The sequence below is a fragment of the Semicossyphus pulcher genome, unplaced genomic scaffold (genome assembly GCF_022749685.1).
Source record: "Semicossyphus pulcher isolate SPU_LCO1_2020_fin unplaced genomic scaffold, fSemPul1.0.p SCAF_13, whole genome shotgun sequence".
NCBI classification, from domain to species: Eukaryota; Metazoa; Chordata; class Actinopteri; order Labriformes; family Labridae; genus Semicossyphus; species Semicossyphus pulcher.
The window spans coordinates 5986044-5998986 of NW_027211637.1; the positions used below are offsets into that span (position 1 = coordinate 5986044).

Below are 12943 nucleotides of genomic sequence, written 5' to 3' on the forward strand. Positions count from 1 at the left end.
TGTGGTAAATGTCAACGTTCAGACGTAGAGCTTCATGTGGTCAGAGATGTTGTTCATAGTGACAGAGCTGCTTGGTTACCTGGACAATGTCTCCCCCGTGAGGCTGAAAATGATAAACACTCAGTACTTGATGTCATTCAATATGCTCAGTTCACTTATGCTTGTTGTACTTGAACAAGTTGGTATAATCAATGTTCATGTAAAGGTGCACACATATTTTTCATCTTAGACATATCTTTCACAAGACATTTTACAGACGCTGCCTTTGTATTACTGCTACACATGGGGAAATTGCTGTTTGTATGTTTTCTCTATACATGTATGTACTGTTAAGGGTTTTTTGGAATGGCAATCACAGAATACAACAAACAGCTGTGACTCAGTGGTAGAGTCGATCATCTTTCAATAGGAAGGTCGGAAGTTCAATCCCCAGCTCCATCAGTCAGCATTTCGAAATGTCCTTGGTCAAAACACTGAACCCCAAATTGCTCCCGTTGGCATAGCCAACCATGTGGATGATCTCATCTCATCTCATCTCATCTCATCTCATGTTTTCTGATGAGAAAAGATTTCAAACTCTTGAGCATATTAAGTGAAAACCTGTTACAGCATATAAATAAAGAAGTATTAAGACTTAACCTGCTAAAAGGCCCTTTGTTGAAAACAAGCAGCTGGACCCCAGTCAACCCCCTATTCTTCCTACTCTCTGTGCAACATACAGTTGTCCTGTGATGGACTACTTTATGTCCCCAGGTTTTCTTTGTGGTAGTTTAAAAATATGCAAAATATAAAGAGAGACTAGGCCATAAAACTAGATTTTGGCACATTTAAGGCAGGACCTCAAGACAAAGAAAGTGTCCTATTATTTCACCTTAAGGCACTTATCATACCAGCAAATTGAAAAGTACATTTTATCAATTGAGATATGAAAAGGCAAAGGTTGTATACATGTTAAAACCCCAGGTCCTCTGGACTGTTGGTATCCTGTTACAGTTTAACCCATAGCCTTGATAAGGCCTAATTTACCTGCAGACAGTTTGACACAGGATGGGAGGTGGCAGAGGGTGGCTGGTTCAAGTTCAAGTCAGGTCAAGCATAGACCAGTCAGAGTGTTTACTGGTAGGTTGGGAGGTGCCATTTGACCTCTTGGGCAAGACACCCAACCCCTAACTACAGGGATGACTGATTATCATTATCATCATCATCTCTCCATAGATTGATGCATCAGTATAGTTTGTGTGTACTTCAGGCCTAGGTGTGTTAAATAACAACAGAGTAATAAAAAGGGTAATAAAAATAAATAATTTCCTCTGAAGGAATGAATAAAGTATGTCTTCCTCCAAAAGCTCCGTTACGCTACATTATCTATGCACCTATTTTCTTTTTATATACTGTATATAAGCATAGAGGTGTGGGTGGGGGTGGTTGCAAGTGGCAAGATTCTATGCCTTTATAAATGATTTGCTCGTAAATAACATTAAACATATTTAAAAAAACAAAATCGCTCCATAAAATAAATAATGAAATGCTCTTTTTCAATCACAAATCACAGTCACAAAGCCACGTCAGCGACTCCGAGAACACCTGAATAGACTAGAACTAGCAATAATCTAATCAATTTGTACTTTTTATAATATGACAACACCTTGGAAAAGGTCTATTATTAGTATTAACAACTTAAGGTCTTTAAAATAAATAATAATATCATAACATAATATTTCTCTCGTTTCTGACTGGAATAAAGAAGAATTAAAGTCTTACGAATATACATGTTCTTTTTCGGACCTCTGAGCCGCTTGCGCACTGCTCTGCGCAGGCGACTGAACGCAACTCAGCGCTCGTGAAGTTTTACTGTATGTGCCCTGCTGGAGACTTTCCAACTGAACATAGCGACACCAGAGCTAGCTAACATTGCCCTATGCTATCGAGGCAGTCGTACAATGAGAGATATTCTGCAAGAGCAGAATAGCAATTAATTGGCCGACATATAAAATTGAACACGTAAGTGTTACTGAACGACTTTTATAACATGCCAACAGTTTGCTACATTGGATAGCTTAACGGTAGCAGCAGCTAACGTTAGCTAAACAAAACCAGCATGATGCACATGATGCTCTGAATAACACTGCTCCCGACACATACAGCTTAGACATAACATATTTGTACCAAGGATAATATCATTCAAAATGTACGCTCTATGTGGTGTCACTATTTAGTAACTGTTACGTTGCTAATTAGCAAGGTTGATAATATTTTCCCGAGCTAGCCAGACCCGTTAGCTAGCTGTCAGCTAACAACAACATTGACCTGTGTAAAGAATTTAGGACGTGTTCTTTCTTAGTGTGTTTTATGTTAATATGATATCTGTACTTGTTATTCTTTTTCTGTGTTGCATTAAATCTTATGACCCAGAATGAAAGCATATACACTGTATTTGTCTTCTTTCAGATAAGGCCATCCAAATGGTGATCATGTCAGGCACAGCCACTGTGCTGCAACAGTTTGTCAGTGGGCTGAAGAATCGAAATGAAGACACCAGAGCAAAATCTGCCAAAGACCTGCAGCACTACGTGACTACAGAGCTCAGAGAGGTAACAGCTAAAATAATCATGGATGTAACATTTACCTGCCATGTGTGTTGTCGCCTTAAAGAGCTGAAGAGTAGTCAGTGTTTACACTGTTTCAGCACTACATATGAATCTACACTTCAGTTTGATTATGAATATTACATCCTAAGAAATGTGTTTCTTCTAGCAGAGATTGTTAACTTCCTATTTACTGTTTGTGTTATACTGATTTTGTGCCTTTCACAGTTAAGTCAAGATGAAGCCACTACATTCTATGATGAGTTAAACCATCACATATTTGAGCTGGTATCCAGCTCTGATGTGAATGAGAAGAAAGGAGGGATTCTTGCCATCGGTAAGCTGTAAACATGCTGAATTTAGAATTCTACTTTAAATGTTTGATTTATTTAGAGTCTGGTGGATTAAGCTGGAGACAGGTCACTATCTTGTAAAGATTTGTGTAAAAGTTTGCAGAGTGAAGGTGTGAAACAGTATAACTGACTCAATATTTTTTTTTACAGTGAGTCTGATTGGAGTTGAGGGAGGCAATGCCACCAGGATCAGCCGTTTTGCCAACTACCTGCGCAACTTGCTTCCCTCCAGCGACCCTGTTGTGATGGAGATGGCCTCGAAAGCCATGGGCCACTTGTCTATGGCAGGGGACACCTTCACTGCAGAGTATGTAGAGTTTGAGGTGAAGAGGGCCCTGGAGTGGCTGGGAGCAGACAGGAATGAAGGCAGACGCCATGCTGCAGTAAGTGACTAGCAGATAGCAGGGAGTGTGTTGTTTGTTGTTTAAATACCACCATGTCTTGGTGGTGTTTATGTATGGTGGAGATTACGGCAAGGGTCAGTTTGACGCAGCACTCAGGATCTACTACATGCAATTGTATTTACTTTGTAAAGGAGAACTAGACACCTGGATTGAAAGCTCAATCATTGCCTTCAGGAGACTGTTGCTTGTAAAGGAAAAAGGGGGGAAAAAAATCATAACATTTCCAGATAATTTTTAGATTCAGAAATTTTCTTTAGTATCAGCTAGGTTTTAGTCTCTATCCAAAACAAACTTAAGCCCATTAAACCTAGTTTTAAAAACACTACTCAACCGACTTTAAAAGTCACACTAAACAAGAAGATATGGATGAGCTGAAGATTATTAGTTTTCCAAAAATGCAACAAACTCTGTAAGCTGATAGTTTCTCTATTTTAGTTGAGTTAAGATGCTATTCTTCCTTGCCATCTGATTGTGTTGCTTATTTTGATAAGACAAATCTCTTTATATATAGTTAAATAGTTCTGTTTTAAATAGAAGGCAGTTTTGGGCTTTACTTTTAGTACCAATAATCCTGTGAACGTGGGAGCTGGCTGAAGCATTCGTCTCTCACAGTCTTGTCCCTGCCTTTTCCTTGACTTGATTGTTTGATGATAATGTTTGGTTTACCCTCACATTTCTGTATGATCTACTATGATGTCGGTAAATGTACTTACAAAACTTTCAGGTTCATAACTTCCACTTTTATTGCAGAAGTTGCAGAAATACAGCCATGAAGGTGCATCACTCAAGAGATAAAACTTCAGCATCTTTGTTTTAGTGAACAAATTCAAGCTGATGTTTTTTCCTGTCTTTTGCCAGGTATTGGTGTTGAGGGAGCTGGCTGTGAGCGCTCCCACCTTCTTCTTTCAGCAAGTTCAGCCCTTCTTTGACAACATCTTTTACGCGGTATGGGACCCCAAGCAGGCCATCCGAGAAGGGGCTGTATCTGCACTGCGAGCCTGTCTCATCCTCACCACTCAGAGAGAGACCAAAGAGATGCAGAAACCACAGTGGTACAAAGTAAGATATTCCTCTGTATCATTTAATATCAATTTATCTTAAAGAGTTATCTTTCATCTGTACATGCTGTAATGTACAGAGGAAAACACATGTCATTTAAGAGGCAACACTGTTTGTCTTTTTCTGTAACAGCAAACCTTTGAGGAGGCAGAGAAAGGCTTCGATGAAACCTTGGCTAAAGAGAAAGGGATGAATCGTGACGACAGGGTCCACGGTGCTCTCCTGATCCTGAATGAGTTGGTTCGAATCAGCAGCATGGAAGGAGAGGTGAGGGCTGAGTTCACTGTGGAAATATTCTCAAATGCACCAGCAAAACATTTCTCTCACTGTATTGTCTCTTTGACAGCGCATGCGTGAGGAGATGGAGGAGATCACACAGCAACAGCTGGTCCATGATAAGTACTGCAAGGAGCTGATGGGATTTGGAACAAAGCCACGCCACATCACACCCTTCACTAGCTTCCAGTCGGTGCAGCCGCAGCAGTCCAATGCCCTCCTGGGCCTGCTGGGCTACAGCACGCCTCAGGGCTTCCTCACCTTTGGAGCTGCACCGGTACCTGCCAAGAGCTCTCTGGTGGAGAGTCGATACTGCCGTGAGCTGATGGAGGAGAGGTTTGACCAGGTACTTTTTACAGCAGCTTTTCCAAAAAGGCAACAGATGTTTTTATAAGTGGAAGATACTTACCACAAAATTCGGGGTATAAGACGCACTTTTAATACTTTTTTTTTCATCTAAAAAGTGGGCTGTGTCCTATATACTGGTGCAACCAATATACCAGTATAAAATGCAGAGAGAGGTATTGAATTGTGTTACGGTATTTTGCCCAGACAATGGTACTATAATCAAGCTAAAGCTTTGTCACGGACATGTGCCGTCATGAGCACCAGTACAGCCGCCGTTCTCACAAAAATCAACGCTACCGTACTCTGAGCTCAACTAACGCACCGTTAGCTAGAAGGATTGCAAACTCGACATGGCGAAAACAGATGGTAGGCTATAAGTTATGTGTGTTTTGAATGTTCCAAATGAAAATATATTGAAATAGTTTTGAAATAGCTTGGTTATACGATTAAAAAAAATATATAACTATGGAAAACCTTTTTTCCCTCTGGGAAACAAAACAGACTGCATCTTATATTTCGGATTGTATGGTATACTGATTGATTGCATTTTGAATTTCACCAAGTGACAGTGGTAGAACAAATATAAAATTAATTTTGCTGTATATAATCTATCAGGACCATGCTTTGCTATCTCATCTGAATGGTTGAAGTACAGCTTTATAACATCATCTATAACATTGCAGCTGGCTCATGAAGACATCAAGTTTATCACAGTAATATTGAGCACCGTGAAATTCATATTTGACACAAACGTTTATTATGTGCTTTGTCCAGGTATGTCGTTGGGTGCTGAAATACAGGACGAGTAAAAACCCTCTGATCCAGATGACCATCCTCAACCTACTTCCACGCCTGGCTGCCTTCCAGCCAAACACCTTTACAGGTGGGCCTTGTTGATAATTGAATGTAGTTCAGCAGTTAAATCCATCTTTCATACAGTAACGTGCAACTTTAAATTTTTTGCTTTACTTTATACCCTGAGTTATTTGGTAATTTTGACAAGAAGATAATAATCACCAATATCTTTCTGGTCTCCTCTCTACATATATCAATGCTTTTTTGCTTTAATATAATGATGCTTGTCGTTTTTCTAAGTCACTTTATTGTATTGCAGCCTACACAATTGCATTTTACCCTTTTTCACTGGATTATCCTTCCACTGTTCAGACCAGTACCTTTCAGATACAATGGGTTACCTGCTGGGCTGTCTGAAGAAAGAGAAGGAAAGGACGGCAGCTTTCCAGGCTTTGGGTCTGCTGGTGGTGGCAGTCAGGGTAGAAATCCAGCCGTACCTCTCCAAGGTCCTTGAGATCATCAAGGCTGCCCTGCCACCCAAGGACTTTGCACACAAGTCAGTAATTAAACACATTAAATCCTATTATCTAAATGTACTTTTCTTCATTTTCATAGAGCTTAAAAGGACGAGACCCCGTTTATTCTACAAGGGTCATTATCTTCTGTGTTTGACCCGTTTCTAAATGTTTTGGGGAATTATGTCGATGAAAGGAAAGAAACTTAACTTTTGTGCATGTTTAACACTTTCTGGTCCTCCATGTATTCAGGAGGCAGAAGACCATGCAGGTGGATGCAACTGTGTTCACCTGTATCAGCATGCTTTCCCGAGCCATGGGTCCCAGCATCCAACCAGACATCAAGGAGCTTCTGGAGCCTATGCTGGCTGTGGGCCTCAGGTAGGAAACAATGGTTTTAAACAATGCTAAAAAGTAATACTGACAAACTTTTGATATTGCCTGGATTTCATCTTAAGGCTGGGTTTACAGCACCAGTCCTATATGTATATAAAGATGACAGTGATAATGATATTATGTTGTTTGTCTTGTTCATGTAGTCCTGCACTGACAGCGGTGCTGTACGACCTGAGCCGGCAGATCCCACAGTTGAAGAAAGACATCCAGGACGGCCTGCTGAAGATGCTTTCCCTTGTGTTGATGCACAAGCCGCTGCGTCACCCCGGCATGCCCAAAGGCCTGGCTCACCAGCTGGCCTCTCCAAGCCTCACTAACATCCCTGAGGCCAGTGACGTTGGCAGCATCACACTGGCTCTACGCACACTGGGAAGCTTTGAGTTTGAAGGCAAGGACTGTGCAGATTACATGGTGTTGAAGCAGCATTATCATATTTCATTTTTTTATTTTTAAGATACACAGAGAGAACATTTGAAGAAGCATAACCATGGACAGACCCTCACTTCTTACTTTCCATTCATTATAAATGTTGTTCCTTCAGTATAGAAAACTGATTTTTAAGTGTGGGTAGTGGCGTTACAGCCTGCAGGCTTGAGAAACCATAAAGCATAAAAGCAAATAACAGATCAACTTAATGCCTGCCTGGCATCCTAAATTGGAAAAACAACATGAATAAGAAAGCAGTTTTGATCCACTGTGTCGTACTCATAAAATGACTTCATATATTTTCAAGTAAATAGCATTTTAAAAGCTACCTCTCTCGCACAAACTGTAAACAAGATTTGTGCTCATTACAAGTAGTGATGAATGCATGTTGTGATAAGCTGCCTTAATGCTCGAGTAGGATGTTTTGTGAGGAAATTCAGTTCATGTGGGGGATGGAGAGAACTCATACTCGACCTGACTTGCCTAAAATGTTCCAGTAGTGTGCAATGACTTCTCAAAGTCTCATGATGTAGACAGAGTGGCTTTGCCTTTTATGCAAAAACAAGCCAAAGAAAAAAGGTGCACAAATGAACAGGTGTTGTCATGTGTATAGAATGTTTATGGCTCTTCTCTTAAATACAAGTTGAACAATTTGTACTACAACACGACACCAGACTTTCGTTTGAAATGCTTAACAAGCTAAAGGGTCCTCCAGCATATGGTGGGCAGACACAAGAGAATCATTGTTAGGTAAAAGCTTCATACATCGTACTAAAAGAGGAAAATAAATCTTACATTCTCAGTTCAGGGATTAATTTAAGTGTTTTTACTCTCACCAGGACACTCCCTGACCCAGTTTGTGCGCCACTGTGCTGATCACTTCCTGAACAGTGAACACAAGGAGATCCGGATGGAGGCAGCTCGGACCTGCTCACGCCTCCTAACCCCCTCCATCCACCTGATCAGCGGCCATGTTGTCAGCCAGACAGCTGTGCAGGTCGTTGCAGATGTGCTCAGCAAGCTGCTGGTTGTTGGCATCACTGACCCAGGTAATGCATAAAAGACTAAAAAAGGTGGGAGGAGAGGAATAGTAGTCCAATGTGGATTTGTTCATTGTTGGTTTCTTTTTTATTTGTTATTGTTGTATCAAAGTCTCTGAGAAGAAAACTCAGTTTGGCAAGATAATGTACCTCGGCTTTTTCTGTCCATGTTCTCCTGCAGATCCAGACATCCGATACTGCGTGCTGGCGTCTCTCGATGAGCGTTTTGACGCTCACCTTGCCCAAGCAGAGAACCTGCAGGCACTGTTTGTTGCTCTGAACGATGAGGTGTTTGAGATCAGAGAGCTGGCAATCTGCACCATCGGACGCCTCAGCAGCATGAACCCAGCCTTTGTCATGCCCTTCCTACGCAAGATGCTCATCCAGGTAGGAGAGGCTCAACAGATGATTTGATGATTTATTGTGTCAAAGCTCTAGATTAATAATTTTTTTAATCATTAATTAAAATGAGTTAAAATAAAACTATAAAAAGCAGCACCAGATGTTGACTACTGACTACTTTGTATAATCTATAATCATTTATAAATCTTAACATAGGGTCTTCCAATAGAATTGAAAATAGAGCACTGGCTTATTTCATGATTTCACTTTTACCTTGCCTCTGAAAATATCTAAAATAAAGGTGTGTATGGTTTAAATCATGAAACATTTTGTCAACAACATTGGTCCAAAAATTGTTTTGTTTTCCAGTTTGGTTATTTTTGTAGATGAGCATTAGAAGATGTTTAAGATAAATATATAACAGATACTTCATCCACATTCATCACTACAAGTGTACCTGTGGGCTGTTGTTTCACTTGGATACCGTAAGGGGGCAGCAAAGGCCACAGTATTATCTGCCTAAAAATTATTTCTCTATGAGACTCTATAAGGTTTTCTTTATGGGTTGCTTCCATAAAACCATTCTGTACACTATAAATTAACCCCATTAAAATGTATTTCATATATAGAAAGAAGGCTGTGTCATACTTACCACTGTTTTGAATTTTGTTTCAGATCTTAACAGAGTTGGAGCACAGCGGTGTCGGCAGGAACAAAGAGCAGAGTGCCCGTATGCTCGGTCATCTTGTCTCCAACGCCCCCCGCCTTATACGGCCGTATATGGAGCCCATCCTCAAGGTATAACTTCTAATTCTTAATTGTTGAGGTGAACCAGGCTGTTAGTTGAGAGGAGCATGTGTTCTGAGGACTTTCCTTGAAGGGGAACTTTTACACAACAAACCTAATTTACAGGAAAAAGTTGGATAAAGCCATTTGATCCTTCAGAGGGAGCTCCATGTAATTTGTTAAATTAAAATGAAAAGATGTCACTTGAATCAGCATCAGTTGAGTCTGAGGACTTTACAAAAAGTGGTGGTATAGGTGCATTATGGGAGATGTAAACAATAGACTTTGTTAAGGAAGAAACACAAAGATAGAAGAAGAAGTGCAATATTATTAGAGAACTCTTATTTTTAAAGCCCTTTAGGGAAAACAGATTCTGAATATGACATATAAGCAGATATGAGGAGTATAACAGGTTAAGTAACCCTGTTGCCTTTTACTTTTGCAGGCTCTGATCCTCAAGCTGAAAGACCCAGACCCCAACCCTGGAGTGGTCATCAGTGTCCTTGCCACCATTGGGGAGTTGGCTCAGGTACAGCTTCATTTAAGGGTTCTGTTTTTTTGACTCTCTAGTAGAGGTCTTCACGAGTCCAAAATGTTGTGCCCGGACCCAAAGAGACCCAGAAATGTACGACCTGGAAATGAATGGGAAACGTCTATTATTTGAAAGCTGGGACCCAGACCCAATGCAGAACCGAGAAATCTCGTACATTACCCTGCCAGGTGAAACAAACCCGATCAGCACCGACTTCACAGCTGATTGCTGCAAGTTACCGTTAGTCAGTTGTCAAAACAAAACTTTTTGTCCTACCTAATGTGACGTAGCTTTCTCTCCTGTGCCTGGCCGTGCATATAATCCATCCTCCTCGCCAAGAAAGTTAAAAAACGCATCCAGGTTTCCTGTTATCCATGTCGTGTTGATAAAAACAGCTATGCTAATCCACTAGTTATTTGAGATTAAAAATCCACTTGGAGACAAATGTGCGACTCGAGTCCTTTGCTAAGGTTAGCATTTCTAGTTTGCTATCTTCTGTGTTGTCCAAGTCAGACCTGTTATCTGACCCTTCACTTCCTGAGCAAAAGCAGCTGGACCACTTGCTCGGCCAGGTCATTGTTGCCACCTTTTGGCCAAAGCTGCACTTTGCTTGCACTTTCTTTTTCATGATGACCAGTGCTTTCTAATCACAGTCGTGCCTTCCCGGATCCTCTTAGGTATTACACATATTGTTGAACGGATCCAGAACCAAGGGTTATAGAACAAGTCCCGACCCAGAACCGGTTGCCTACAACCTAGGGTTCCGATGGACCTGTGATGACCTCTATACTCTAGCTGCTGTGCACGTAATTATATTTTTTGAGTCACACTCTTTAACAGTTTTAATGCAAGCTGAGCTTGTCCTTTTCCGAGCTGGAAAGTGCAGGATAGAGCCCAAGCCATGCATGTGTATCCTTGCTCCAGTCTGTGCAGGTGTTTCGAGGGTCTCACCAGAGGAGTCAGGAAAACACAGTGAGAGACAGACAGGCTCTGCAGTTCAGACAGAGTGCAGGAGATGCTCAGGTAGACCAAGTGTTCATGGTTCACTCAGTGCAGGAAGAGGCAGGAGGCCAGCTGCTCAGGAACCAGCACGGGAAGACACAACAAAATGTAGGGACGACAGATGGGAACAATTAAATGCTTTGTAAAAACATTTATACAAACTAGATTAAAAAACTTCAGGTTTTGGTAACTGCAGCAAAGCAATCCCCCCTATCCTAAACAATGTTTCCCAGGGTCACACTTAGACAGCACTAATTTTCACAAACAAATTGACAAATGCTTGAATAACTTCAAAATTATAAACATAAGGGCTTTGGTTTGATGTGGTCAGACTAAAACTGGCCTGGGATCACTCCTCATTTAGGATTTTAGAAGATTTTGCAGACAAAACAGTGGACTTATTATAAGATCTGCTCAGTTTTGATGGCTTGTTCTGTGTCTGTCCCGTCAGGTGAGCGGCTTGGAGATGAGGAAATGGATGGATGAGCTTTTTCCAATCATCATGGACATGCTGCAGGACTCCTCCTCTTTGGCCAAACGACAGGTACGTCAAGAAAGAGAATCAGCTTCATCTGGATGTAATTGTTTTTTTGTCATTTCTCTTCAGCACTGCTCCCAGTTCTGAAAAATATTTATTCCTTGGGTACAGTAAATACATGCCTATTTCTGTAAACATAGCTGGATATAATTTCTGTAAACACTTAAAGTCACTCAGAAAGTATTTGAGAGCATTATGCTCTAGTTATTTCGTGTATAAACAGGATTGTGTGCCATGAGCTAACACGAACAGAGATCATTATAAAGTATTATCCAATGGCTCTATACTGACTGAAGTATAGATTGATTGATGGCAGGAGCAGGCAAACAGAATGAATGGTAATTATTTACACCTGTAAATGCAGAGAAGGAAGAACAAGAATACAGCAAAATCCAATTAAAAAAACTTTTGTTGCAGTCTTTGTTTGCTTAATGCTTCTCTGGCAGTGGCATTGCTTAAATATTATCCGCCTCTTTCTTTTCACCAGGTGGCGCTGTGGACACTGGGCCAGCAGGTGGCTAGCACAGGTTACGTGGTGGAGCCCTACCGCAAATACCCCTCCCTCCTAGAAGTGCTACTTAACTTCCTCAAGACGGAACAAAACCAGGGCATTAGGAGAGAGGTACGCACGTGAGCCCCCATCTTGGCTCCTCGCCCTTCTTTTTCCCTGCTGTTCCCTTGGTGGCAACGTGAACCCAACTGTGTTGCTCAGTGACTCATTGTAAAGCCAGAAAACCCGCCTGTCAACATGTACTAAACACGTGAAGGTCTGTTTAGATGTATTGCCTTTGACTGGTGAATTATAGTTGCAGGAGAACATACAGTATGAGGTTATACACATTTTCCGTCGTTGTATGGAACTTTTTCCAAAGTCTTGAGCTGTGATGTAAGTGATAATTGTCTGTATTTTCTTCCCCTGCGTATAACATTATGTGGGCCTCAGAGAGCACATTGTCACAGTGCACGGTGTGTGGCATGTAACATTGGCTCTGAAAATTACAAACATTTATAATACTGTTGAGCTTATAATCTAATTTTAGCTGTGCACCAACAGGCTAGGTTGACGTTTTACTTTGTGCCATAGTCCCAGTAGTCCTTGACAAAGTTTTTACAGCAAACTCAAGTGTCTTTAAAAAAATTACAAAGTTTTATTGGCTCACTTTTCAATTTATGATTGTTTTAGCAGAGGAATACCCCACCGCAGACTTACAACACTTACAACTGAATCCAGAGGGTATAAAATGTTTCATAACATCCATTCTGAAAACCACTTATGCAAAAATCTCCACATATCTATTGTTTGTGCATTTTCATTATGTTTCCAGCAGTCCTCAATTTGCCAATTAGTAGCTTAATGCGCTATTTCAATGGCACTTTAGAGCTGTTAGGACATGATTGCACTTTATAACTGTTTTGAATGGGGTATGACGGTAGCTCAGACTTGGCTTGGGAAACGGAGGGTTTAAGTCCCGGTACAGACTAAGCATGGAAATTGGGACTGGTAGCTGGAGAGGTGCCGTGTCATTTCCTGAGCACTGTCGAGGTG

The 12943-nt window shown here is 41.0% G+C and overlaps 1 protein-coding gene across 1 annotated transcript in view; it reads left to right on the forward strand.

Annotated features, from left to right (window-relative positions):
• Positions 1-1910: 1910 nt before the first annotated feature.
• mtor (mechanistic target of rapamycin kinase) overlaps positions 1911-12943 on the forward strand; it is a 103233-nt gene continuing 92200 nt past the window's right edge. Inside the window, exons 1-17 of the mRNA XM_069659756.1 lie at positions 1911-2001; positions 2449-2591; positions 2814-2922; positions 3089-3321; positions 4201-4401; positions 4534-4668; positions 4748-5023; positions 5800-5908; positions 6193-6376; positions 6588-6716; positions 6875-7119; positions 7997-8206; positions 8379-8584; positions 9215-9337; positions 9771-9854; positions 11311-11403; positions 11885-12019. Coding sequence (XP_069515857.1) covers positions 2463-2591; positions 2814-2922; positions 3089-3321; positions 4201-4401; positions 4534-4668; positions 4748-5023; positions 5800-5908; positions 6193-6376; positions 6588-6716; positions 6875-7119; positions 7997-8206; positions 8379-8584; positions 9215-9337; positions 9771-9854; positions 11311-11403; positions 11885-12019 — 2601 coding nt within the window. The 5' untranslated portion in view covers positions 1911-2001; positions 2449-2462. The remainder of the gene's footprint in view (positions 2002-2448; positions 2592-2813; positions 2923-3088; positions 3322-4200; positions 4402-4533; positions 4669-4747; positions 5024-5799; positions 5909-6192; positions 6377-6587; positions 6717-6874; positions 7120-7996; positions 8207-8378; positions 8585-9214; positions 9338-9770; positions 9855-11310; positions 11404-11884; positions 12020-12943) is intronic.